General features: G+C 39.7%; 1 protein-coding gene across 1 annotated transcript in view; it reads right to left on the minus strand.

Annotated features, from left to right (window-relative positions):
* Positions 1–26,864, minus strand: part of NAALADL2 (N-acetylated alpha-linked acidic dipeptidase like 2) — an 891,836-nt gene that overhangs the window by 500,018 nt on the left and 364,954 nt on the right. Inside the window, exon 4 of the mRNA XM_074963548.1 lies at positions 10,947–11,448. Coding sequence (XP_074819649.1) covers positions 10,947–11,440 — 494 coding nt within the window. The 5' untranslated portion in view covers positions 11,441–11,448. The remainder of the gene's footprint in view (positions 1–10,946; positions 11,449–26,864) is intronic.

Here is a 26,864-nt window from a genome sequence, read left to right on the forward strand (position 1 = left end):
ATACTTTAAAGCTCCATATTGTTCTTAGCTCTGCTGGCCACCGTTTTCCCCTTGTGTCCCTTTGATTCCCTTATCAGTTTTATATTACCTAGCTTTTGATTTATATTCACTGCTATTAACTTCCCTTTTCTCTCTCTTTCTCTCACACACATACACACACACAGAGATACATCTAGAGAGTGAGAGCTACCTTCAATTCCTTTCTAAACCAGGTCAGTTTTTTTTAAAATCTGTATGACCTTCTGACTTCATAGTGAAATTGTGGCTTTTTGAACATCCAGTAAAGTGTTCTTAAACAATTCCCAATTAACATTCACATTTGCCTGATTAAATTCTTCCTCCTAGCTCATTTGGCCTACAGTGGTTTTCAGCTTTGGGAGACTGGCACTTTTCAAGCACGAAGTATATATATTACTGGTTTGGACTTTATTCTGTTTGCATACTATAAATATGATCAAGTAATGATCACTGATATTTAATCTACCATTCATTTTTAGTTCTGTGATTCATTCCTCTTTGTCTGCCAAAAGGAGGTCTCACATTAATCCCGCTCAACTTTAGGAAAACAGAAGGGCCACATTTGATCTCCATAAGATATTAGTACAAAGAGAAACAGAATGTAGATGATTCCTTTACACAAAAATCCGCAAGAGACCCATAGACATCTCTCCTTTGAAAATTAATAATCCATAAAATTCCATGTAGAGTTTCTTGCAACCTTCTGGATCCTGGATTTCTAGAGGTTTCTGAAAGATCCATAGGCCATAATCAGTGGTGAGCTGGAGCCGGTTCGCAGCGGTTCACGCAAACCGGTTGTTAAATTTTGAAGCAGTTTTAGAACCGATTGTTAACCCGCTTCCCTACAGGGGGCGCTGAGGCTTTGATGGGCTCCCGCCAGGAAGTGATGTAATTCCTCCTCCGGCCGCCGGGGGCACTGCGCTGCGGGAGCCATGTGGGAGCCACCCCCTGCACCCCCTGCCTGCAGCCAGCCCCTGCCTCCAGCCACCCCCTGCACCCCCTGCCTACAGCCACCCCCTGCACCGCCTGCCTGCAGCCAGCCCCTGCCTCCAGCCACCCCCTGCACCGCCTGCCTGCAGCCAGCCCCTGCCTCCAGCCACCCCCTGCACCCCCTCCCTGCAGCCAGCCCCTGCCTCCAGCCACCCCCTGTACCACCTGCCTGCAGCCAGCCCGTCTCCAGCCAGCCCTGCACCCCCCTGCCCTGCCCGCAGCCAGCCCTTCTCTCTCCAGCCAGCCCTGCACCCCCCAGCCCTGCCCGCAGCCAGCCCCTCTCTCCAGCCAGCCCTGCACCCCCCTGCCCTGCCTGCAGCCAGCCCCACACCCCCTTGCCTCCAGCCAACTCCGCACCCTCCTGTCTCCAGCCAGCTCCGCACCCCCTGCCCTGCCTGCAGCCAGCCCCGCACCCCCTGCCACCAGCTAGCAGCCAGCTAGCCCTGCCCCATGCCCCTGTCTGCAGCTGGCCCCACGTCCACTGGTGCTCTGCAGTTCCCAGGGCAGTAACCCTGCATACCTGCTTCAATGAGGGGGGCAGGGAGCAGCTGGGACCCACACATGTGCACACCCTAGGGTGACCAGACAGCAAGTGTGAAAAATCAGGACAGGGGGTGGTGGGTAATAGCAGCTTATATAAGAAAAAGACCCCAAAATCGGGACATCTGGTCACCCTAGCACACCCTCAGGGAGAGGCGGCGACCCACACATGTGAAACGGAGCTCATTTCTAGTTCAGGCCCATCTTTTTAAAAAAGAACTTTAGGCAGGGTTAACATACATCCGTATTTTCCCAGACAGGTCAGGCTTTTTGGTTCTTAAATCGCCATCCGGGAGGAATTTTCCTCCCCGGAAAATACGGACATATGGTAACCCTGCTGGTACAAAAAATACATACTGGGGCACATCCCTTAAATCAGAACTTTTTATAGGGAACCGGTTGTTAAGATTTTGGCAGCTCATCACTGGCCATATCCCCACTAACAGATTTTTAAAACCTATTCCTATGTTCTCCAAGTTATTATGCATGGGTATGGAGAGCACTGGGATAAGGTAGAGAGCAATATACCTTTTGCAATTTTGGGGGCTTTTTTTTTTTAAAAAAGAAGTCTTTGTACTTGTACCTATATTTGATAGGCGTATTAAAGATTAACATATAACTAGATACTTTGACCCCCAACTGACTGTATAGTTTGTGGAATGGAGATCTGTAGATTCACTTGACTAGTGGCTACCAAGCAGGGTGCCGACTTCAATTTCCAAAGAGCTAATAAAGAAGACTCCAATTTCAGTCTAAATGTATTTAAGCCATAAACTTTTCTTATGGAGGAACACATCAACTTGCTTTCTAGGAGGAGGCTGCAATACAGTAGTGGGGAAGTGATCCTTATTTCAGGCTCTGCGTTCCACCATACACACCCACCAATACCACCATAGGTTTCAGAGTAACAGCCGTGTTAGTCTGTATTCGCAGAAAGAAAAGGAGTACTTGTGGCACCTTAGAGACTAACCAATTTATTTGAGCATAAGCTTTCGTGAGCTACAGCTCACTTCATCGGATGCATACTGTGGAAAATACAGAAGATTGTTTTTATACACACAAATCATGAAAAAATGGGTGTTTATCACTACAAAAGGTTTTCTCTCCCCCCCACCCCACTCTCCTGCTGGTAATAGCTTATGTAAAGTGATCACTCTCCTACCACCATAGACACCCTCCCCCCGTTGGTATGACTGAGCCTGAGTTTACTGATCTTTAATTGAGGGCTGCAAGACATATTCTCACAGGCCTTTGTGTAAGAAATGGTTTAAGTGTTTGAAGATTTTTTTACAATGTCAATGGCTAGGAAATAGGAGACTTCTGTACAGAGGAACTAAAGCTTTCCTCATAAAAGATGAAAGTTTTCTTTTTCAGAAAGACAGTGTATCTGATCACACAATTACCTTTCACTATACTGCGGGCTTGGTTTGGGGAGAGGGGGTTGGGCACTGGATAGAAGTGGGAGCAGAAGAATTGTTGGTTTCTTTTTTCTTGTAGCATTTCAAGTCATTAAGCTTAAGTTACGGATTGCATTGTACACCAGTGACAAGTCAAATCTTAACAGAGACAGATTTGTGAGATTCTGCAGGGAAGATCACCAGCTGGGAGCAGGACCAAATGCCCCCTATAGTATGGTGAGCTACAACTATGCATATTTTGAAGGGATCTACACCTTTCTCTTGTAAAGCCCTGGCTGTTGCTATAGGGAACGACAGTTTCACAATGAAGAGTGCAGTGAAGTAACTCTTCAGGTATGAGGGATAAATGGAATGAGAAACAAAGGATAATTGCTAGTAGGAATCTGCTACCACCAAACAGAATGGGAGAAGAACAAGAGGAAAAAAATTCCAACTCCCAAGGTACTCTAAGCCAGTGGCAACGGTATTTAAGTTGATGGGAAATAGTTGATTGAGAGACTAGTTGAATGTAATATTACTAGACTAAGTAAGATCCTGTAGTCATAATCTACTTGAATTCAGTATAGTGTGGACAGAGTGCAGCAGTACAAGGGTACTGGATGTCAAGAAATCATAATTTGGAGAATTTAGAAAACTGATGAGTAAGGTACAACAGAAGGAAGTAGCAACATCCTTCGGTGACGGAAAATGTTACGGATTCCTAAGAGGCAGTCTAATTAAGGCACAACAGACTACAGTTTCTGTGATAAAAGACGAACGCAGCACATAGGATAAGTCCAGTGTAGCTCCCTCAGAGGAAGCAAAAATATATGCGGGTAAATGAAAACCTGTCCTGGAAGGGGAAAAGAAGGAAGCAGAAATATTCAGATAGGCACATCTTGCGGGGAAACAGAAGGACACCAAAAACAAAGCCGTCCAGGAGGTTCAGGGGATTCCACAGATCTACCAAGTGAAAAAGTACTCGGGAGAAAGTAGAACCAATAATAAATTATGTGGGAGATGAGATTAAAGCTGAGCTAAAACTCCCTTGTCAAATCTGTCTTCAACATGAAAAATACAGAGGTTGACATAATGAGTTACAGAAAGGAGAACCAGTCAAATTAACCACTGATAAAGGACAGGTAAGGAAATATTTAAAGGCAAATTTAAATATAAACTAATCAGCTAAGCCTAAGGGACAGCTACACTAGAGAGCTTACAGCGGCGCTGCTGCTGTCAGCCAACAGGAGAGAGCTCTCCTGTCATATTAGCTACTCCAGCCCCCACAAGTGGCAGTAGCCATGTTGGTGGGAGAAGCTCTCCTGCAGACATAGCGCTGTCCACACAGGCACTTGTGTCAGTATAACGAATGTCGCTCAGTGGGGACGGTTTATTCACACCCATGAGCGACATAAATTATGCCATCAGAAGCTGTAATGTAGACAGGCTCAGCCTCAATACTACTACAGTTGCCTTTAGCTCAAGGGATGGTGGTAACCTTTGCTGTTGCAGGAAAAGATACCCAGATTTTACTCTACCATGAAGTCTATTTGGCACGGAACATAGACCAGCTGATTTCTGTGGACCAGGTAATCATTTGTTTCTGAAGCATGAATTACTAGCCACAGTCAGAAACAGGATTCCAGGCTAAGGACAAACTTTTTGCTCCTATCAAGAACTTTGGAAGACAAGGAAGTTGCAGACTTCAGGTTAAAAAACTGCATCTCTCAGCCATCACCGGTGAAAATAACTCATTTGGTTTGTGAGACTTATTTTTGCTTTCCTTGGCAGAATAAACAGACAAATGTGCCAAATTCTGTCACTGGAACACAATCTGAAAAAAAATCAATTGTCTTATGAACTGATCTGGAAAGAAATACAAATTTTAAAACTGCTGTAATATTCCATAATAAAGTTCTGGTACTTGAGACATTTCTATCTGTTAAAGCTGAAATTCCTCCCTACTAGTCACAGCAAACAATATAATTACTATATTATATTTCTCCGACCCAAATGCATGTGGTTTGTGAAAAATATAATGCAGCAGAAAGGAAAACAATTCAATTTCAGAAATTACATTAAATTGTACACCAGCATTCACTCAAATATATTAAAAAGAACAGGAGTACTTGTGGCACCTTAGAGACTAACAAATTTATTAGAGCATAAGCTTTCGTGGGCTACAAGTACTCCTGTTCTTTTTGCGGATACAGACTAACGCGGCTGCTACTCTGAAACCTCTCAAATATATTAAGGACTTTAAAGAAGAGAGACATATTTTTGCTTCCTTTCATCCTTTGACTGTCTTGTCTATCTGCATGTTCTATGCCTAGCACAATGGGGCACCAATCTTGATCCGAGCCTCTAGGAACTACTTTATTAAAATAATAAGTTAATAATAACAGTGATTTAATTCAAAGAGGGATGGCAAGGGATAAAATGCTTTACAATGTAGTAAAAATAATACCTTGCAATACACTCGAAATTAATTCTCGTTGACATTATTGCAAAGCTTCTGTAACATCTATAGCAGAATGCACAGGAAGGTAGAACCATTCACTCAAGCAATCAAACACAGACTGTTTGAAGTTTAAGACCATTCCAGATATTTTGGCTGTGTATGTTTCTTAAGAAGTATCAAAAGGTGTGTTTATAATTTGACTGCCAAGTTGTTTTCATTCTTGTACTATCACATTTCTATGGTGAAACTGAACCAACAAATCTAAAGGTTGTTTGCTAATTGGAAATCTTTTTTCCATTACTGCCCCCCCCCACCCCACCACTGCTCACTCTCTTTCCCCCCTCCCCATGTCTGTCTAAAATGCACGTGAAATTCAATTATCTCTATCCTACCTCATAAAAATGAATCTTCATGACATGCCTGATTAGAATAGTCAGCATTACATATTTATGTTTATGGAAAATTCCTGCCTTTAGGGCTCAGTTCAGTGTTTAAAGGATAAATGAATACATTATATTTATGCAGGAATTTGGTTTAAGTGCAGTTACTCTGGTTGTATTTCTAGATGGCTGGGGAGAATAAAATACTGCAAAATATATTCATAAGTGTTCGTTTGCACAGAAACCTCAAATTCACTTTGATGGTATTTACAATTGCAACCCTTATATATTTGTTTTCCCACAAACATTCATATGAATTTTTATTAGTATCATTATTTATTGTTCATAAGAAATTATAGAGTGAGGCGTTGCTTAAGAGAGATTAGGACTGCACTTGCATCTGGACTGAATTAAGCTAGCATCTAAAAGGTAACTAACATTTAAAATCTATTTAGATGAGCTAAATGGGAGTCCAGTGTATGGTATTGTATTCCTATTGGTTAGAGATGCTTGGGAACATTGAGACAATATGCTGTTGCAACTCCTGTTCAGGATTGCACCAGCGTCTAATTCTGGAGTCTTCTCTCTACAAAGAGAGAGCACCTTCGCGAAGCCGAGAAGAATGGCCTTGAATATCTATGATTCCTTGAAATACTGTTCTTTCTTTGTCTCTTTTTGATTATTATACATCAGCATTTTGAACCTATCCTTTAGTCTTTACTCAAAAATACTTCCACTGAAATCACTTGTTAGGAAAACAAACTGATGTTTTGTGGTTCCTCAACACACAGTGTTAACAATAAACACATTGAGTGAAATTCTTGCACCACTGAAGTCAATGCCAAAGTTCCACCGACATCAGTGGAGCCAGAAAGTCATCCATTGTGCTGAATCTTACATTATGTTTTCCTGTAAAATATTATAGGGCAAGGGGAAAATATACTGAAGATGTAGGGAAAGAGAACTGACATATTTTACAGTACAGTACAAACGATATACTGCTGTTCCTTAGTTTGGCAAGTTCAGTTTACTCATTATAAACACCATTCTGCAAAAAGGTATAATAACCAGGTAATTAAAAGTATTCTCAGACTATAATGAGGGATGCTGGGCTAGACTGCATCTCACATGTGCACGCTGAGGGGAAGGTGGTTTTTTTTCTCCATTTCACCTCCACAGAGGCACAGTGTGGAGAAAAAGTAAGGGGTTACATTGTCAAGAGTGCCTAAGTGATTTAGGACACTTTTCGAAGTTCCCTTTTCAAAAGTGGTTTAATAATACCATCTAGATTTATATAACAGGTTTCATCAGTAAATCTCAAAGTGCTTTACAAAGGACCATTATCCCCATTTTACAGATAGGGAAACCAAGGCACAGAGGTGAGGTCACTTCCCCAGATCACAGAGCAGGCCAGTGGCTGAGTCAAAAAGGAACACAGGTTTCCATAAATCCGGTGCTTTATCCGCTAGGCCATCTGACACCCTTAGGGACAGATTTCAGTGGAAGTTAGATACCTACCTTGGCATTTTTGAAAATCCCACTAGATTCCTATCTCCTTTAGGCTCCTAAATACCTTTGAAAATCTGGCCCCTGACGAGCCTAAATCTCATTACAAAATCAATGGGACTTTGGCTTCTAAGTGCCTAAATCACTTTTGAAAATGGGATTTAGGTGCTTTTGAAAATTTTATCCAGGATTTTTCCTGCACCACCACCACACCCTGCCAGGACTAAAACAACTGCAGTAGCACACCTCAGAGGCCTGCTTTCTAATCATGCCCCTAGGGGTACAGATGGCTCCAAAAATGGTGAGGAGGATGTGGGGCCACAATCTCCACCTCAGAGGCTTGTAGAGTTGGCCAGGTTGTAACATAGGTATAGGCTGTGCCATCCCAAAGGACAGCGCACCATGCATTTATCCCCAGGCACTAATCCTTCCTCCTTTTGCACATCCCCACTGCACTGGGATGGGACTTACTAGTTATGGGTAAAACTTTCAATAGCACCTAAGTCACTTTGGAGTATAAGCCCCACTTGGGTGCTTTTGAAAATGGGATTTAGGCTCTTTTGAAAGTTTTACCCTAATGTTGGTGGGAGTTAAGATATGATAATAATAATAATGCTTATTTGTTATACGGTGCTTTTCATCAGTAGATCTCAAAGCACTTCACAATCTTTAATGTATTTATCCTCACAACACCCCTACGAGGGAGGGAAGCATTATTATCCCCATTTTACGGATGGGGAACTGAGCGATAGAGTGACGAAGAGGCTTGACCCAGGTCACACAGGAAGTCCACAGCAGAGCCAGATTTTCCACATGCTAGGCCGGTGCCCTAAGCACTGGATCAGCCTTCTCCAGCTATATATACAGTACGGTCTGTCCCTATAACTTTCTTCGATCTCTCTCTCAAAGAAAATTATGGAGACAAGTTGAGCCATTAACAGGTTTTAGCAAAAAGAAAAGGAGTACTTGTGGCACCTTAGAAACGAACCAATTTATTTGAGCATAAGCTTTCGTGAGCTACAGCTCACTTCATCGGATGCATCGGATGTAGCTCATGAAAGCTTATGCTCAAATAAATTGGTTCGTCTCTAAGGTGCCACAAGTACTCCTTTTCTTTTTGCGAATACTGACTAACACGGCTGCTACTCTGAAACCTAACAGGTTTTAGTTCCACGAGAGTCACAATATTTGATAGTTGTCAATGAAGTTGTGCCTGTTTGTATCAGAATTGCATTTGGCCCATAATATGTTTCTATTATAAAAATGTTTAAGCAAATTAATACTTAGACAACTTAGAAGGTTCTACCGGTATAATTTGTCATGGTTTCTGCGGCACTGAACAATGCAGTGAGAAGGCGGAACAAAACAGTTGATTTTACAGTGATTTTTTGCCTTTCAGGGATCTGTGATGATCTTAGTCCTGCTAAAAAATGGAACCACTTACAGGGACTAGACTGATTTCTATTCTTATTGACTACATGCATCGGATGCAGTGAGTGTAGCTCATGAAAGCTTATGCTCCAATAAATTTGTTCGTCTCTAAGGTGCCACAAGTCCTCCTTTTCTTTTTGAGAATGCAGACTAACATGGCTGCTACTCTGAAACCTGTTAAAACATTCAGTTTACAAAACAGAAAACTCAGTTTTTCTAAGGCCAACAGTTTGGTCTGAGACCATCTTTTGGGTAATAATGCATACTAAAAACAGTGTTTATATATATCTGATAGAGAATTGATAGCCAGCCGCTCAAAACTCTTGTCCAGTAATACTTTATCAAACGACTGATGCTACTGTAACGCCGACAGACCCTGGTCATCGGCAGGCAGGATCAAACCGGGGACCTCTGGAGCTTAGTGCATGAGCCTCTTCCGCATGAGCTAAAAGCCAGCTGGCGCTTAGCTAAGGCTGCAGAGTAGACTCCTTTTATCACTCTCTCTAAGTGGTCTTGGTGCCACCAGATGGGACAGAACACCACACCCAGTAGGTGTGTGCGTTACACTACCACAAATAAAAGTGACAAACCGCTCAAAATTAAACAGGTTAAACAAATAACAGGATAACAGCTGTATAAACATTCCCATTCAGACTCTCCATATGGTCCAAACTTTCTGTGTAAAGCTCTCTCTATATAAGGTCCAGACTCTTTCTAAGCTCCAATCGTGCTGCAAACCAGCAATCAGACTTGCCAGTGTCCTGCTTCACAAGGGTGTAACATGCAGAGCTCGGATCAAAGTTATGCAAAACCTTTTGCCTTCAGCATTCACAGCTGCAGAAAAATGGTCAGAGCCTCCAAACATATAAGGCCTGATCCCATACTCTGATACCACAGTGATGTGTCCTGTATAAATAGTTTGATCAATGGCTACTTCTCCAATAAAACAATCGGTGGTTTCAATAAGCGTTTTGCAGTATTGCCCACCCTCAGAAGTCAAAAGTTATAAACTAGGCCACCCAAAATCATATCGGCTTTGAAAACATGATATTTGGGGGGAAAAATGTGTCAGTCTTTTTATTTGCCTACTGGTTTTGGGACCTTCAGTGTTCATATTTTCAATCTTGTCTCTTGCATCCATGTGGATAGGATCTTTCATATTTAAAAAAGTAAGCCAAGATTCCCAAGTAATCACCTGTTTCCTGGAACTAGGGCTTTCAGAAAAACACCAAATATCATGAGACATTGGTTCTGAGTGAGCAAGAACTGCAGGACTGAATCCGAAGAGATGATATTACTCTATATTTCATTATACCCTTGCTTCTACAATCCTGCATGCATCAATCCTGCATGCATCAATACTGAAATATCTGGAGAGTGTCTGTGTACATATACACACTTGTTTGCTTTTAAATAATTACACCCTTTACATCAGAATCTAGAGATCTATTTGATAAATATGGCTACCACCCAAGACCTTTTTTATATAATAAACCTATAAAAAGACTGCCAGCTTCAGCACTTGCTTTGAATGGTCTGAACTTGTCTATCTGTGCACATCCAAAATCATTTCAATGTTTAACAAAATAATGTTCCCTACAAAAATAATCCCCCATTTTACAATAGGAACACTGCCCAGATTTGGGTCATTATGGAAGTATTGTTTTTAACAAGGTTCTGCATTAATTTTATACATTTTTTCCGCATCATTCTAAGTCCCTTACAAATATATCTGATGGAAGTGTCACAAACTTCATGAGAAATTTGAAAATACGCAGCAGAATTCAATGTTTGCAACCAACATACTGTATAGAACAGAAAGCCCCTGGCAGGCCCTGGGCCAGTTTGTTTACCTGCCACGTCTGCAGGTTCGGCCGATCGTGGCTCCCACTGGCCGCAGTTCGCGGCTCCAGGGCAATGGGGGCTTCAGGAAGGGCGGCCAGCACATCCCTCGGCCCGCGCCGCTTCCCACAGCCCCCATTGGCCTGGAGCGGCAAACCGTGGCCAGTAGGAGCCGCAATCGGACGAACCTGCGGACGCGGCAGGTAAACAAACCAGCCCGGCCCACCGGGGCTTTCCTTGAACAAGCGGCGCCCCTAGTTTGAGAACGACTGGTATAGAAGAAACAAAAGATTAAAAGAGCGTGTTTACATACTATCAGAAACATCAGCTACCAGTGCTAACAATAAATAAAATAAAAAATAAATAAATTAAGGTACATACCTGAAAATCTGTTGAATATTTTCAGCTTTGATTTCCTTGAGAATCTCGTGGTAGAAATGAGGGTCACTTGGTTCTGAAGGAGTGGGGGAAGGAGGACATTTTTTGTGTGCATAATATCCTAGTAAAATTCCAAAAATAAATAAAGTCAAAACAGTGCAAAATAGTTTAAATATCCGACAAAAGTTGCAGCGGTTGCTCTTTGGTGCTGGTCTCGTATAATGTGACACATAGTCTGGGTCTTCCTGAAGTCGCTGAAATCTTCCTTTAGGGGATGCCGAGGGCTGAATAGGCTCGAGATCAATGTTGGTGTTTTGTGGATTTCCCGAATGGTGATCGACTGTACCATCCAGTCGGAAATGGTCAAAGCCAGGCTCCTCCAGCTCTTTTTCCATGTCCCATTCTAGTTCCAACGTGGTGGCCTGGAGGTCATCATTGTCAAGGTATTGAGAGTGCCCCTGTGTTCTCTGGTCTGCGTTCACTTTGTGATAAGCCATCTTTTTACCTATTAAAAAATGACAAAGAGCAGTGTTTGCTTTGTTGTCTATAGAAAGCATTTAAATATTCATGGGTGTCAGTTCTGTCTTCATATGCAATTGTGTGTGACTCTCACCACTCTTAGAGAGATTTTGTGTGTCCATATTTAAAGGAAAAAATTGAGTCCACAACGTTGCATTCTTCCTAAGCATTCCCTTCTTTAATTTTCTTCTCAGTGCCATTATACTGTCAGTATTTCTATTAGCATCTCCATTTGGTATTAAAAAAAAAGGTAATAATAACTGTCATCACATATTAAAAAGCATGAGAATGTAGGGAATATTTCAGTACTAACAAGGGAACATACAAGTTGTCCTCGTAGTTTTTTCTGCATTTTTAATTTGTATAGTTCTCTAATATAGCATTAATCCAGTGAGTACAAATGATATATTTTCAAAATTTCCAAAACAAATATTTAGCAGTACACTTCAATATCTTTTTGGAGCTTTTGAACATGGCGCATGTCAATTTTTATATGCAGATTTCATTTAGCTTGACATCTAAATTAATCATGCTGCTGAAGTAAAATACAGTGTCTAACACAAAGGGGTCCTGGAACATGTCTAGGACTTGTAGGTCTTATGGATAGTACAACAAATAAATAAAAATAACGTTAAAGAAAATATAAATAAAATAGCTTTATTCGTCTGACTGCAAAGGCAAGGGAATGCTGGATTAAAGTTTGAAATTTGAGGGTGACACTCAACTTTACCTACACATCAATAAAAGGCTTCCATTTGGACAGACTGTTCTATTATTTACAGGTATTAAAATGCATAGTTTCTGAATGACTGATGAATTTACTTAGAAAGTGTCCCAGCTGCTTTGCTCCAGTTAGTTTTTCCATTTTAATGAATCAAAATTACTGCCAAGTTGGGATTCTTACCTAAAGCATTTACTTAATAGTAAAACATAACTCTAGCAATTCTAGACATTTCTACAGCTGTGTGAGCCTTCTAAGTGGAACTCTGACCTCTAATGCAAACATTCAAAGTCAATTCTCTACAAATCATTTTTAAACTGACTGCAGTGATGAGGCTCAGTTTTCATCCATACTTTGACAATAGACATTCCATCACATGAGCATCAGCAATTTAATGCTTTTCAAACATCAGACAGACTCATCAATTAGAATGAAATGCAGATACACATATTAACTCCTCACAATGATGGATATCTGAGTGACATCCGCACTGCTACCTTCCTTGTTACCCGTTAATAAATTTTCTTGATCTAAGACCTCACTTCCAGATGGCATTTTCTGGGTCACATACTGGATAAACCCACTTTATATGACAAAATAGAAAAAGAGTTTAGCAATAATGTTTGAAAAGAATAAAAGACTACAAAACACGATTTACTGAAACAGCCTATCATACTTAAAAAAAATTGTCTTGCTCTATACAGTACCTAATTTACAAATCCTATTTCCCGACAGAACATCTGCCATTTCAATGTCCCTTTCCTAAAAACAGACACAGCAGATAGGCTTACAACAGCTAACAAGATACCCACCTTAAGGTAAACTATACAGTATTTTATAGCACATCTCCCACACACATTTTGCACCTGATCCTTCCATCCCTGCTCAGACAAAACTCCCACTGACTTCAGGGGAAGTAGATACAGATGCTAAGATATGACCCAGAACAACATTTTAGATGGTCAAAGTTACAGTCAGATTAGCGGCCATTTAGAGGAGCTTAAGACCATCATAAGAACATAAGATTGGCCATACTGGGTCAGACCAAAGGTCCATCCAGCCCAATATCCTGTCTGCCAACAGTGGCAATGCCAGGTGCTCCAGAGGGAATGAACCTAACAGGTAAGTGATCAAGTGATCTCTCTCTCCTGCCATCCAGCTCCACCCTCTGACAAACAGAGGCTAGGGACACCATTCCTTACCCATCCTGGCTAATAGCCATTAATGGACTTAACCTCCATGAATTTATCCAGTTCTCTTTTAAACCCTGTTATAGTCCTAGCCTTCACAACCTCCTCAAGCAAGGAGTTCCACAGGTTGACTGTGCACTGAGTGAAGAAGAACTTCCTTTTATTTATTTTAAACCTGCTGCCCATTAATTTCATTTGGTGACCCCTAGTTCTTATATTATGGGAACAAGTAAATAACTTTTCCTTTTTCACTTTCTCCACACCACTCATGATTTTATATACCTCTATCATATCCCCCCTTAGTCTCCTCTTTTCCAAGATGAAAAGTCTTAGCCTCTTTAATCTCTCCTCATATTGGATCCATTCCAAAGCCCTAATCATTTTAGTTGCCCTTCTCTGAACCTTTTCTATTGCCAGTATACCTTTTTTGAGATGAGGAGACCACATCTGTATGCAGTATTCAAGATGTGGGCGTACCATGGATTTATATAAGGGCAATAAGATATTCTCCATCTTATTCTCTATCCATTTTTTAATGATTCCTAACATCCTGTTTGCTTTTTTAACTGCTGCTGCACACTGCGTGGACGTCTACAACGAACTATCCACGATGACTCCAAGATTTCTTTCCTGATTAGTTGTAGCTAAATTAGCCCCCATTATATTGTATGTATAGTTGGGGTTATTTTTTCCAATGTGCATTACTTTACATTTATCCACACTAAATTTCATTTGCCATTTTGTTGCCCAATCATCCTTGAAAGGGATCAGCAGTCTTCCCAACTTTCAAGGCTGAAAGTCCATTGCCAGTTTTACCTAAGGCTACTGCAGTATCTGCATCATTCACTTGTATTTCTCAGTTGCCAGTGTACTACTCAGTTAGTTACTACAAGGGAATAATTTTAATATTGCAAATATAGGGGTTATCAAACTGAAAACATTTGGACCATGATTTACTCATAGACTTAGCTTTACACTTACAAGTAGCCCCACTGAACTTCTTAAATGACTGGAACAACTTTAGATCAGAAAAAAATAAGTCTGTGAAAATCTGGTTTGTTTTTAAAGGAATATAAACACAAAACTTACATTTAATGAACCTTTCAAAAGAAACTGACATAATTCAGAGCTCAAATAAACATGCCTGTCTTAACTCATTCAGTTTTGCTGGGATAGGACATTGTGCTGTTTTATTTTAACAATGACCTGGTGTGATGTTCTTGAAAATCTTGCCATTGATCTTAGATAAGCAAGGGCTTGATTCTGCAAGGTTCTGAGTACTGTACCCTGCATCTAGCAAAGCATGTAGGCATGTGTTTAAAATTATGCATGTGCATCAGTGCTTTGCAAAACAACATCCAGAATCCCAAGAAGGTCCTGATCCTGCAAAGACTCACACACACATTTAGTTTTATGCACATGAGTAGCCTCACTGTGTCTCATGCTCTTTTGTTAGGGATGGGACTGGGTTGCATATTATCAATATACTGTGGTCTCCGTTAAAAACAGTCAGCCCTTATGGACAGCTGCCAAACCACATTATCTTTGCAGACCTGTATTTTATTGATTTCTTTGAAAATTAATTTAAATGTCAGCTTTTGTATATATGGTCCTTTAAACACAAACCAAAACATTCATGTGGGTGTTTAAAAAGCCATTTCAATCAATTAAAATTTCAGCATTCCCCAACAGGTAGAAAAGGAAATAACTACAGTATGTCAGATCGTGTGGTGTGACAATTGTCACTAGGTGCTAACTTTTTATGGTGGCCACTGTATATTGGCAGTATGCAATTAGTGTATGCATTTATGACATTTAAAATGCATGTTTCAATTGAATCTATATTAATAAACGTCATTTAAATATCTATTTAAGCACACCATAAAAATTTCTTTAAATTGTTGTTACTCTGCATAAACAGTAACCCCTTTTTTTGAAATTTAATAGCTCAGCCATTTTATTTTTACTCAAAATACCACAACCAGTTAGACCATTTACTAGACCAGGGATCAGCAACCTTTGGCATGCGGCCTGTCAGGGAAATCCGCTGGCGGGCCGGGCCAGTTTGTTTACCTGCAGCGTCCGCAGGTTTGACCGATCGCAGCTCCCAGTGGCCACGGTTTGCCATTCCAAGCCAATGGGGGCTGCGGGAAGTGGTGGCCAGCACATCCCTCGGCCCACACTGCTTCCCGCAGCCCCTCTTGGCCTGGAACGGCGAACCTGCTCTACCTCCATTCTGCCATATATTTCATGTTATAGCAATCTCGGATGGTGACCCAGCACATGTTGTTCGTTTTAAGAACGCTTTCACTGCAGATTTGACAAAACGTAAAGAAGTTACCAATGTGAAATTTCTAAAGATACAGCACTCGACCCAAGGTTTAAGAATCTGAAGGACAAAATCTGTGAGGGACAAGGTATGGAGCATGCTTTCAGAAGTCTAAAAAGACCAACACACTGATGCGGAGCCTACAGAACCTGAACCAGCAAAAAAGAAAATCAAGTGTCTGCTGGCATCTGATTCAGATGATGAAAAATGAACATGCGTCAGTCCGCACTGTTTTGGATTCTTATCGAGCAGAACCCATCATCAGCATGGATGCATGTCCCCTGGAATGGTGGTTGAAGCATGAAGGGACATATGAATCTTTAGCGCATCTGGCATGTAAATGTCTTCAATGCCAGCTAATGACTTCAACAGGAGCAGAAGTAGGCCAAGGATAAAATTTTCAAAAGTGCCTAAGTGACATAGGATCCTAGGTGCCATTTTCAAAAGTAACATCGGCACAGTGATAGAAGCAGAGTTCTTGAATACTGTATATTGACCTAGCTACTGGAATTTTTACCACATGAATATATTGGTTTAATTGAACAGCTGGCTAATAAGGAAAAAATCAGGAAGGAAGAATAGCTCAGAATAAGCCATTCTCAGCAAACACTTGAAGGTTGTTACAGGACAATGGCAAAGCCATTGGCTCTGAGGAGTTCTGTTCAACCCACTGAACTGTTTTTTAACAAGAAGAGCCAGACCCCTCCCCACCCCCGAACTGACAAGAACAAAAACTCAAGTTGAATAAAAAGAGATTATTTCCAGAGGGGTGGTAGTTACGGTGGAGATTTTTGGGGAAACCAGACTGATACAGGCTCTCACTGGGGTGTCTGGGGAAACTAGGCCTGCTTAGGTGCCCTTCAGGGGATGGTAAGCCTTTAGGTAAGACAGACATCCATGTAGCCTGTCTGCTTTAAAATCCTTTCTTGAAATACTTTGTTCTACCGTGAAAATAAATAAAATTTGGGTTTAAAAGGTTGGCTGGTCACTATCTATATTCACCACTAGTCATAAACTCCCACAGGAAAGTATCACATGTGCTGAACCCAGCTGGACTTGTTTAGTAAGCATGGTGGATCCACAGGGCCTAATCTAAGGGTGGGACAATTGTGTGATAACTGCACCTCTGTCCCCTTCCTTGATCTCTCTGAATGGAACCCTTCAGGCCTCATGCCTTTACTTCTTCTGGAGGTGCAGCAATCTCTCTGTGCCCATGACAGGATCCTAGGATCCTAAGATTGACTTTCTGTAAGATTTACGCTAAATGCCTATAATTACTTTTGAAAATGGGACTTCATCTCCTAAATCAATTAGGTATTGCTAAAATTTTTACCCCAAATCAGAATGATAGGCACAACTAGAGGTGATGCATCGGGGGGGGGAGGGGAATATGGGTCCTGTCCCCCCACCCCCAGATTGCTCGGTCACATGGTGAGCTGGCAAGGTGCAAGCTGCATCAGGCAGAGAGAGCAAGAGGCAGGAAGAACAGCTGGGAGCTGCAGGAAGGGGGGACGGGGGAGGTGCTGCTTTCCGAGAGGAGGGATTTGGCTGGGGGAGCGTGATTTGAGCTGTTCCGGGGTTGTGTCTCCCACTATCAGCAGGCATAGGTCGTCTCTGGGCACAAGGCAATAGAAAATTAGGCCTTCCTCAAATTCCAAAAGCTCAGGGCCAGATGTTCAATTCCTCAGCATCCACAACTGAGGCCAGATATTTAAGAGAGCTCAACTCCTACATACATATCTTTATAAGGGCCAAATTTTCAAACATGACTAGCACCCAGGAGTTCCCATTCTGACACCTATGGCTATACGTTCTAGAACAGCTCGACACCCAACCTATCCACTTTTTATTTTCATGCCTAAAATGGGAGGTGAATCCCATTTGCGGGTGCTGAGCTCTTTTGAAAACCTGGCCCTTAGGACCTACTCTGAAGACAGTTGGATTTGCATAGGTGCAGCTAAGGGCAAAATTTGGCCAGAAGACCCTTTATAACTGGTAGTGGTGCACAAGATGAGAAGAATGACTTGATTCTGAGAGCTTAGGATGAGATAACAGGGCTGGTACTTAGTGGGGAAAATCTATTTATTTCTAAACTGAGCAAATTTGATATGGAAATCAACGTGAGGCACAATGAATATAAAGCCCCACAATGCTCTTTTACAAAGCCATGTTTTAGAGCAGAAACTTTTAAACTCACTGATATCTGTAAAGTGCTTTCAGATATTTAGACATAAGATGTTATTATCGCATGGTCTACTGACTCCCTGTGCAAAAATAAGTCAACACTAAAAAAATGAAAACTTACAGGTTTTTTTATAACGTACAGTCTATAAAATCTCATTCTCAATTGTTTGCTCAGTGGGATTTAATTGAGTTTTATCAATTTCAACCCTGAAGTGGGACCTCTAGAAATAACAGATTATATAGCTGAAGAAGGCAAGATTTACAGTTGGGCTATATTGGTGTTTTGCTCTATTTTGATAGATTGCCTTAATCGTTTTATGCATGGCTTATAAGAGAAAACAGACTAACATAATGTTATGTTTTTTTGAACTATTTACATAATTTTCTGCTTTTTTAAAAAAATATTTGTATCTGACGAATTCAGAGAACAAACAAGTTTATTTCACCATTGTACAAAGTGTACTTTCTGGGTGAATTCCAAAATGTTAACACTCAAGTATAGTCAGTTGCCATGACAACTGCTGCAGCAAACCGTACAGTATGTTTATGAACATACATTTACTGAGACATATATACACATCACCAGACTCACTGACACACCATAATTATTGCTAATTAATCTATCCAGTCACATATATAGGACAAAATTCTGCTCGCAGAAAATCAAAGAATATGCTAATTTAAGTCAACTGGGCTATTCCAACCCATAGAAAAACCAGAGGGAAAGCAGAATCATTGTGTGTATGATGTACAGTACAAGATGGTTTCCAAATACCAGTCAGTAAAGCCTTCAAGCTACAACCACTTCTTCTTGGAACTCAATACAAAGGCGAAAATTACTATAAGGTATCATATTGCAGAGTTTGGGCTACTACAGCTATGGGCTAACAGTGTAGTAGTAATCGGTCTAGTAACCTTTGACCTTCTTTTCTGAGTCTCTTCTGAAATAAGCTGTCAAATCTCAGAAATGCCCAAGTTTGATCATTTGGGTCTGCCTAGAGGTGTAATTTTGCATGGTGTACAATTCCTGTGAATTCATTACAATGTATTATGTCACACATACTCAATGTGGTGTGACATTCAGCCTCCTGAATGTTCTAATGTGCAGATGCTGAACTGAGCTTTATTGCTTCACTTTAAAAACAAAAACTCACATGAATTAACTCAACTCAAATAGTCAGTGAATGTATATGTATAATACAAATGTATCCCTCTTTTCTGTTTCTCATTTCTTGATAGATCTGCAGTGCCCTGGATACACAGCCCCCCATACTAGACACTAATCTGTTCAGTCTCTCTGTTAGCATCTTACCTAAAATCCAGTATGTTTGTATTCATAAGACATCTAGTATATCTGTATTTCCAAACACACTTAGGTCCCATATGATGGAGTAAATCTAAATTTAAAGCTATGTATCTCAGCTGCATATGTGCTTTTGATAATTTCTTAATGGGTTTTTCCTCTTTATTTTGAAGTCAATCCTTAGTATTACATCACATAAACAAAACCTGCTGTAGCTGGAACTGAAGCTCTTCCAACACACCCAATTGTGACCTTGACCTTGGGACAGCAGATAAACCTTCTGTCCTTGGGTGTGTGGCTGGAGGTGAAGATGCAATGCTAATTCATTTGATAGACCCTGTTTGTTTCTTCTGACTTGATAAAACATTCTCAGCCATTCTTCTATGCATCTGCTGAGATGAATGAGGATGGGGTATTATACTAAATAGAATAGGAAAAGCTGCCACTAGAAGGTAATTTCCATCTTCAACTACCCATGCCACCTTTCCATTCTGTAGTGATCCATGTTTTTACTCATTGGAAGTTAACGCTTATGCTGTTAATGGACTTTCAAGTAAAACAACTTCAATGTACTACTGCACGTGTTTCATTTTCTGAATCTATAGGATTACCACCAGGGATTGAACCGCAAACATCCAGCGGTTGTTAAAGGATTATCTTCTTAACTTTTAGCTAGTAGACTCATATCCTATGTGGAACTGCCCATAGAAGGGGCACAACAAACTGAACAATCATTTACATGTGCATTTTACAGTTCAGCTCCTTTAACAGCAAAACTTTTCAATTGGTCTTCTTTACCTTTTAGACTAATTTTTACAAGTGAGTAAGTTAGTTGTTTAAGCTTAAACTGCTTACTGTTTAGACCCTCTTTAGCATGGGGCTCCAAGCAATTGCCCTGTTTGCCACCCCTTAATGCCAGCTTTGCACCTGTGATCCCCCTAAACTCATCCCATGGCAACCCCCAGGTTGTGAATAACTGATCTACAGGAGTTGAGTACCCCCTGGAAGACCTCTGTGTACCCACAGGGGTATGCAAACACACAGGGTACACGTACCCCTGGTTGAGAACCACTGGTCTAGAGAGTACCTCCTTTTGTTTTAAAGAACACATTTGTGTACATAATTGAAGATGAGGGAAATTGTGCACTAAAACTAGGAGAACAAAAAGGAATTTATACCAGGGTACTTCTTAGTAAGCTGAGTTAAAGCAGAACATCAATTGTTTACCCCCTATATGGTTAACCTAGATTTTGTGAGGTATTTCAGCAATAGCCATTTGAAAAAGCTTAATGCATTGAGAAATAGACAAGAAGGCTGATGGTTTGTGCTAAATCAGTAAAACACATACAAATGAAATGCAATTCAAACAAGATAATTTTGGACCGCATAAAATATTTGACAATTGTAATATTTCACATAGATCATTAAATTTTGCCTGGATACCTCTCTGAAATTTGCAATTGAAAGCTAGTCGCATCAGTGCGAAGTTTATACATTGTCAGAATGTTCTTGGTTGAGTTTCTCCATAACAACACTGGGAATCAGAACTCTGTTTTCTTTTTCTAATGTAAGTGCTTTAGTGGTACGCATTGGACATCTCTGACCTTTGTCATCGAAGAGTATATACCATAATCAACAAAGGAAGGCTATGTTCTATTTTGTTAGACAATATAATGCAATTTTATGTTCTTTATTACTTTTACTATATTAGGAAGATTTAGTAATAGTACTATAAATTACATGGATTTATGTAGATCTAACATAGTTTGTATTTACTTTCCAGGAATGCTAGATATACTATACAGAGGGCAGTGTTACATGGAAGAATAACTAATGAATCAAGATTCAGAAGATCCTGAAGTCTAATCCGGGCTCTGTCACTGACTCACTATGTGACCTTGGACAAGTCATTTTAGCTTATTGTCTCAGTCTCCCAATTTGTAAAGTGAGGATAATAAAAAATGTATCCAATAACTTCCTAGGGGTATTATGAGGATTGATTAATGACCAATCGTTTGAACATTTAAAGCATTAAATATTACTATATTCTGCCATTAACCACCCAAATGGGCCTAAAATTACAGCCTCAAAACATTCAGTATTAATTGTGTGTTTTGTACCAACCGCAACTCCAGCAATCATTAACTCCAACAACTCAGCATGAGCATAACTGTGATATTTACTCAGGCAAAACTGTCACTGATTTACACACTATCAATTAAATCAATGGGAGTTTTGCCTGAGTAAGGACTGTGGGATTGCAGTCCGTTACTCTACCAATCAGCTCCCACGCCTGGAACTTTGAGCTTGTCCTCCTTTTCCCACCTGCCGCAAGAGGCCATTCCCACTTGACTCAGAAATATTCCCAATTGTTCATTTGGTATCTTCTTTGTCCACTGGCTACTCTGTACTCACAGCTCCTTTTCAAGAAACCTATGAGCATCCTAAAATAATGCCCAAGGTCACAGGAAGCCTGTGAATTTAGCAAAGCAAACATTTGTGAAAGAAAGGCATTTTTATTTCTTACCCTTTTCAAGTCTTAGTTTGTATTTGTTATCAGATCAGTTGCAACAGCTAATCTCAGTGCAAAGGAAAACAATCAATCAGCTAGCACTATATTTGGTGTCAAAGTTAATCTGATTTCCTTAGTCATTTCAAAGATCTTCCATAGCAATGTTCTGTCCTTCCCTGCAGTCTGCAGAGATCTTCTACCTCAAACTCACCAAACCTACACCAGCCTATAAAACAAGGAAGCCCAGCTTTGAGCAAAACAGGTCTCCCAAACCCATTATTTTTTCCCTCCTATGCAATATTAAACAAGTTTATTTGCAGGAAAATGAACCCTGTTTATAAACACAATTCTCATGATTCCCCGTGATAAAACCTCCATAGATAGTAAATATTAAATAGATGGATACTTCTGAATCTTCTTTCATTTCTGGATTATTAAGTAAATCCATTTATTCATATCTGAATACAGGGGATATCGTTGCAGAAATTTCCAAAACTTTCTCAATCCATTGTTAACTTCAAGCACTCGACAGCTGACTGTCCAGTGATATGCCACACACCCTCTATCCAGGCCCTCGCTAGTCATCCCCATCAATGATAACTCTCCACTATTCCTTCCTTGATAACTTTCTCTAGGTAATTTACATCTTTATATATGATGTGCACAGACAAGTTTGTGTCTGTTGATTTTCAACATCAAGGTCTGCATCGCTCTATTAATATTTCTAACATGAGCGTTCATCTGTTCTCTCCAGGAGATTCACAAGATCTTGAGCATCATTTCAGGATCGCCACATGTAAACCTTCTGATTCTGAATCCAAATCCTTCCTGCCATGTCACCCGTAACTTAGGGCATGAAAAAGGCTCTGCAGTCCCTGTATAACACACTCTTTGCTGGAATGGCTAACTTGCTGTATTTCTAAACTTAACTTTTTTTATGAGCATGAGTTGTTGAAGACATAAGGGACCCAGTCCTGCTTCCAAAGGCTTCAGTGAGAACAGGAACAGGCCCTCAGTATTTAAAATAAGACCTACTTCTTCACTTACACCAGATTTACAATGGAGTAACTCCTTTATTTCAGTGGAGACAGTTGACTCCTTATTTACAACAGTGTAAGCGAAAGGAAAAGAGGCCCAAAATCTTGAGTGAAAAAGTTATCCGAGCTGGTTAAAAATTAAAAACAAAACTACTAAATTTATAATTAAGTAGAATCAAGAAAGTGATATTAGGAAGCATTTTGTACATTTGGTTACTGTAGTTTTAAGAATTACAACTTTTATTTGTTGCTTTTGTACAGCACGCTTATCAACAGTATACACTGTATATGTATTTTACATACTCTGGTATATTTATAGTTTTTAGATGAATTAAAACTATTACAAAGCCTACCATGAACTATTTTAAGTACTCCTCACTGCTTATATATTTTATTTATGAATAGAGATATTATTAAAAATAAAAGATCTCCAATGGCACATAAAAGTAATGCTGTTATGAGATTAAATGTCAGGCAACTGGCATGAAAATGTAATATTCATTAAGTCATAAAATATAGACAACATTATCACAGGATCTTTATACTGTCAACATGCAGCCTGAAACAACCATGTTTATTACAATAATGTAAATACAATGACTAAATAAGCCTCTAATTTCAAGTGTAATTGTTCCATTAAATAAATACAGTATTTTTTCAAACCTATCTCTGTTTGTACCTAAGATCTGTCCTTAGCACAGATTCAAAACTGCTCTATACACACTTATATACTGCACTTTTAGTACAGATTTAGCTGCACAATAAATATTGCATAGCGTATGATAGCATAAAGTGTACATGGCAAAGAAAAAAGCTTAATTACTTGTCTTCATATACTTGCCAAGACGGCTAATATAATGCAGTCAAAGACGTGCCAAAAGAACACTCCTTCAAAAGTAGAAAGAGCTGCAATTGGTTAAAAGAGACTATTAGATCACAGGGCTGTGTTAGAAGATATACATAATTATTGTAAATCTAGCTATCTTGAAAATCCACTCATCCTTACCTTTACTTACAGGCTTTGAGAATAGTTAAAGATTATAGTTTGCCTGATTCGCTATGGTACATTGTTATAGATCTGAGCTGCAATTTTCTATTTTACTCCTTTATTAAAATTTAAACCAAAATAATTGCAATAGATTGAATTATCTATTGCAACCAGCATCAGGGACATGAAAGTAAATACCTTAATTATTCAAGCTATAATTTATTTATTAGACCCAGAATGCCATCACTACTGGAGTCACATATTAAACTTATCTATTCTGCACATTCTTATGCTCTGATGTCAAACAGGTAAACATTATGGCCAAAAGCTTCAACCATGAGTGACTAAAATTCCACAGGATGCTTGTGGCATAGTAGGGATAGCACTGGACAGAGATTCAAGAGAACTGGGTTCAATTGCCATCTTGCTCACTGGCCTGCTGGGTGATCTTGGGCACATAACTTCATTTCTATACATTAGGGATAATGATCCTTACCCTCCTTTGCAAAGCACTTTGAGATCTATGAATCTGAAAGGTTGATTATAATACACATTATATAAAAGTGACCTGATTTGCAGAGATGTAGAACATCTGGAACTCCTATTGACTTCAATGACAGTTGTGGAATCTCAGTCTCTATGCAAAATCACTAAGTCACTTTTATTTAGATGACTCCCTATGAATTGAGGCGTCTAACTTTAGGCATCCAACTTAGAAAAGCTTGGCCTCCATAATAAACATTCTGTGAGAGGATTAACATCTGTAATTCAGTCAAAAGACTAAATATTTTAGTGCAAGAAATATGCAGAGGGTGTTAACTTGGGAAATGTTGAAAAAAGCAATGAGGACAGGAAGCTAAAAGGACCTGTGGGCAGTTGACGCTTATTTTGCCCAGGTATAAATGATTACAAGATGCGCAAGGAACAGGAGAATCAGGGCCATAGTATCTATTATTGGTAGTATACAGAGCAAAAACATCTTTGCGTATGACCTTTACAATCTGTGCACACTGCCCATAGAGCCAAATCAGACTGGAATGAAAAGCAATATCTTTTTTTTTGTTTATTTTTTTGTTTTGTTTTGTTTTTTTATCAATCACATGTATTGAAAGATCTTGATTTAATCCTGTGGTTTTAGACCTAAGGTCAAACAGTATTATATCCAGAGGTTTGTGCAACATATTGTTATTTCTATGAAACAGCCCCCACATGTATTTGAGACAGATTTCCCAGGTTTTCTGTTCAAAGAAGGTCTGATCATAGAAAAGACTGAGCATCTCCTGTGAAGTGCTAGGCTTCCTTAACTCTCGTAAGTATCAGTGGGAGATAGGGGTACTCAGTAGCTTCTTGAAGGATCAAGCCAACAATAATTTTCCACCACACATCAGAATTCAATATCTTACCAATTAAGCTGCTATTGTTTAGGTTTGGCACTGTTCTATAAATTCAGACTTTGGTAATTATAACTAAGACTTTTTACCATTTATTGTATCTAACACGCAATCTAAAGAATAGGAATGGTGAAAAATATAATATGTTGTGGAACCCAGGGGTTCTCAAACTCGGGGTCGGGACCCCTCGGGGATCGCGAGGTTATTACATGGGGGGTCATGAGCTGGCAGTCTCCACCCCAAACCCTGCTTTGCATCCACCATTTATAATGGTGTAAAATATATAAAAAAGTGTTTTTAATTTATAAGGGGAGGGTCGCACTCAGAGGCTTGCTATTTGAAAGGGGTCACCAGTACAAAAGTTTGAGAACCACTGCTTTAACCCAAGACTGGGGTATTACAATATGTTCTGTGTCTGGGAGACAGTAAAAGTTACAATTTGTTCAATTCATGGTTGCCCATCTCCTAGGTATTAGAGGCTGATTTCAGGACGTCATCCCAATAATCAACACCTCAGCCTGGACATCCAATACCAGGTCTGTTAACAAGATCCTGGATCTTGTCTTCAAAGTTCTAAATGGGCATATAGCTTGTTGGTTATCGACCCACAGAAGCAAAAGGAAAGGAGGTCATTTTGTTTTCTGTATACTGTGTCTTACAATATAGAGGACTCTTCTCCCTGCTTTCTGCAGAAGAAGTTGTAAGGTAGCTGACATTTTATTTCTTTTAGGATACAGAATGTGACAGAAGGAGTCAATGAATGAAATCCTGGCCCGAGCGAAACAAGGAGGAATTTTTCCATTAACTTCAGTGGAGCCAGGATTCCACCCACTGTGTTCTGTCTTACACAGAGATATATTTGTATTTTGTTTTTTTCCTCAATCTGAAGTCAAAATTATCTAGGATAAAATTACATTTTGTTTTTTGGTTGAGTTTCTGCCTGAGAGACTGCCACCAGCTCTGCACAGAAGCTGCATTTTATGGGGATATGAAGACTGAGAGAGCCATGGTTTCCACGACCCAGGCATGTGCTTAACTTTAAGAACACAAAAACACCCACAGATCTCAGAGGGATATTCTCATGCTTAAAGCATTAAATATTAAATGCACACATTAAATGCTTTGCTGGTTCAAAACCTTAAATGTCAACTGTTTAGTGGACCCACTATATACACCCACATTAGATGCTCAGCTTCTTAACTTTGTTTATTGCTCAGGGTAGGGAAGAGCTAACAAATTGAAATTTCTTGTTCTTAAGGACAATGATTTGACTGTTTTGAAATAATAAACTATATAATAATGACCTAAGGCATATGTAGAAAATATGTAACATTTATCTACACACATAATGCATTTCTTTACATCTTCATTCCAGAAGTAATAATTTGTTATTACAAATACTTTGCTGCCATCTTTTGAAAAACAATAATTAAATCTAGAAAAAATGCTTAACTATACCCAAAACAATCAATGCTCACTGCCTGGAGGGTGAAGTTGCCCAGTCCATCTGCTGAGTATATTTACTGCCTTTTTGGCACTTTCTTCAATTCATAAAACCCACATAAAAGAAGGTTACAAATATTTCTAAAACATGTACACAGATGGTGATACAGCAGGTAATAATTTAATTAAATAACTCCTACAGCATGAACAAATTGTTCCAAAGATAAGTAAACAATATTTATCCTTCAAAAAAAATCAGCTCAAGTTTGATTTTTTAATTGCAGTGAAAATCCCTAGGTTTTTT

This window comes from Natator depressus, chromosome 9 (genome assembly GCF_965152275.1).
Source record: "Natator depressus isolate rNatDep1 chromosome 9, rNatDep2.hap1, whole genome shotgun sequence".
In the NCBI taxonomy this organism is placed as follows: domain Eukaryota; kingdom Metazoa; phylum Chordata; order Testudines; family Cheloniidae; genus Natator; species Natator depressus.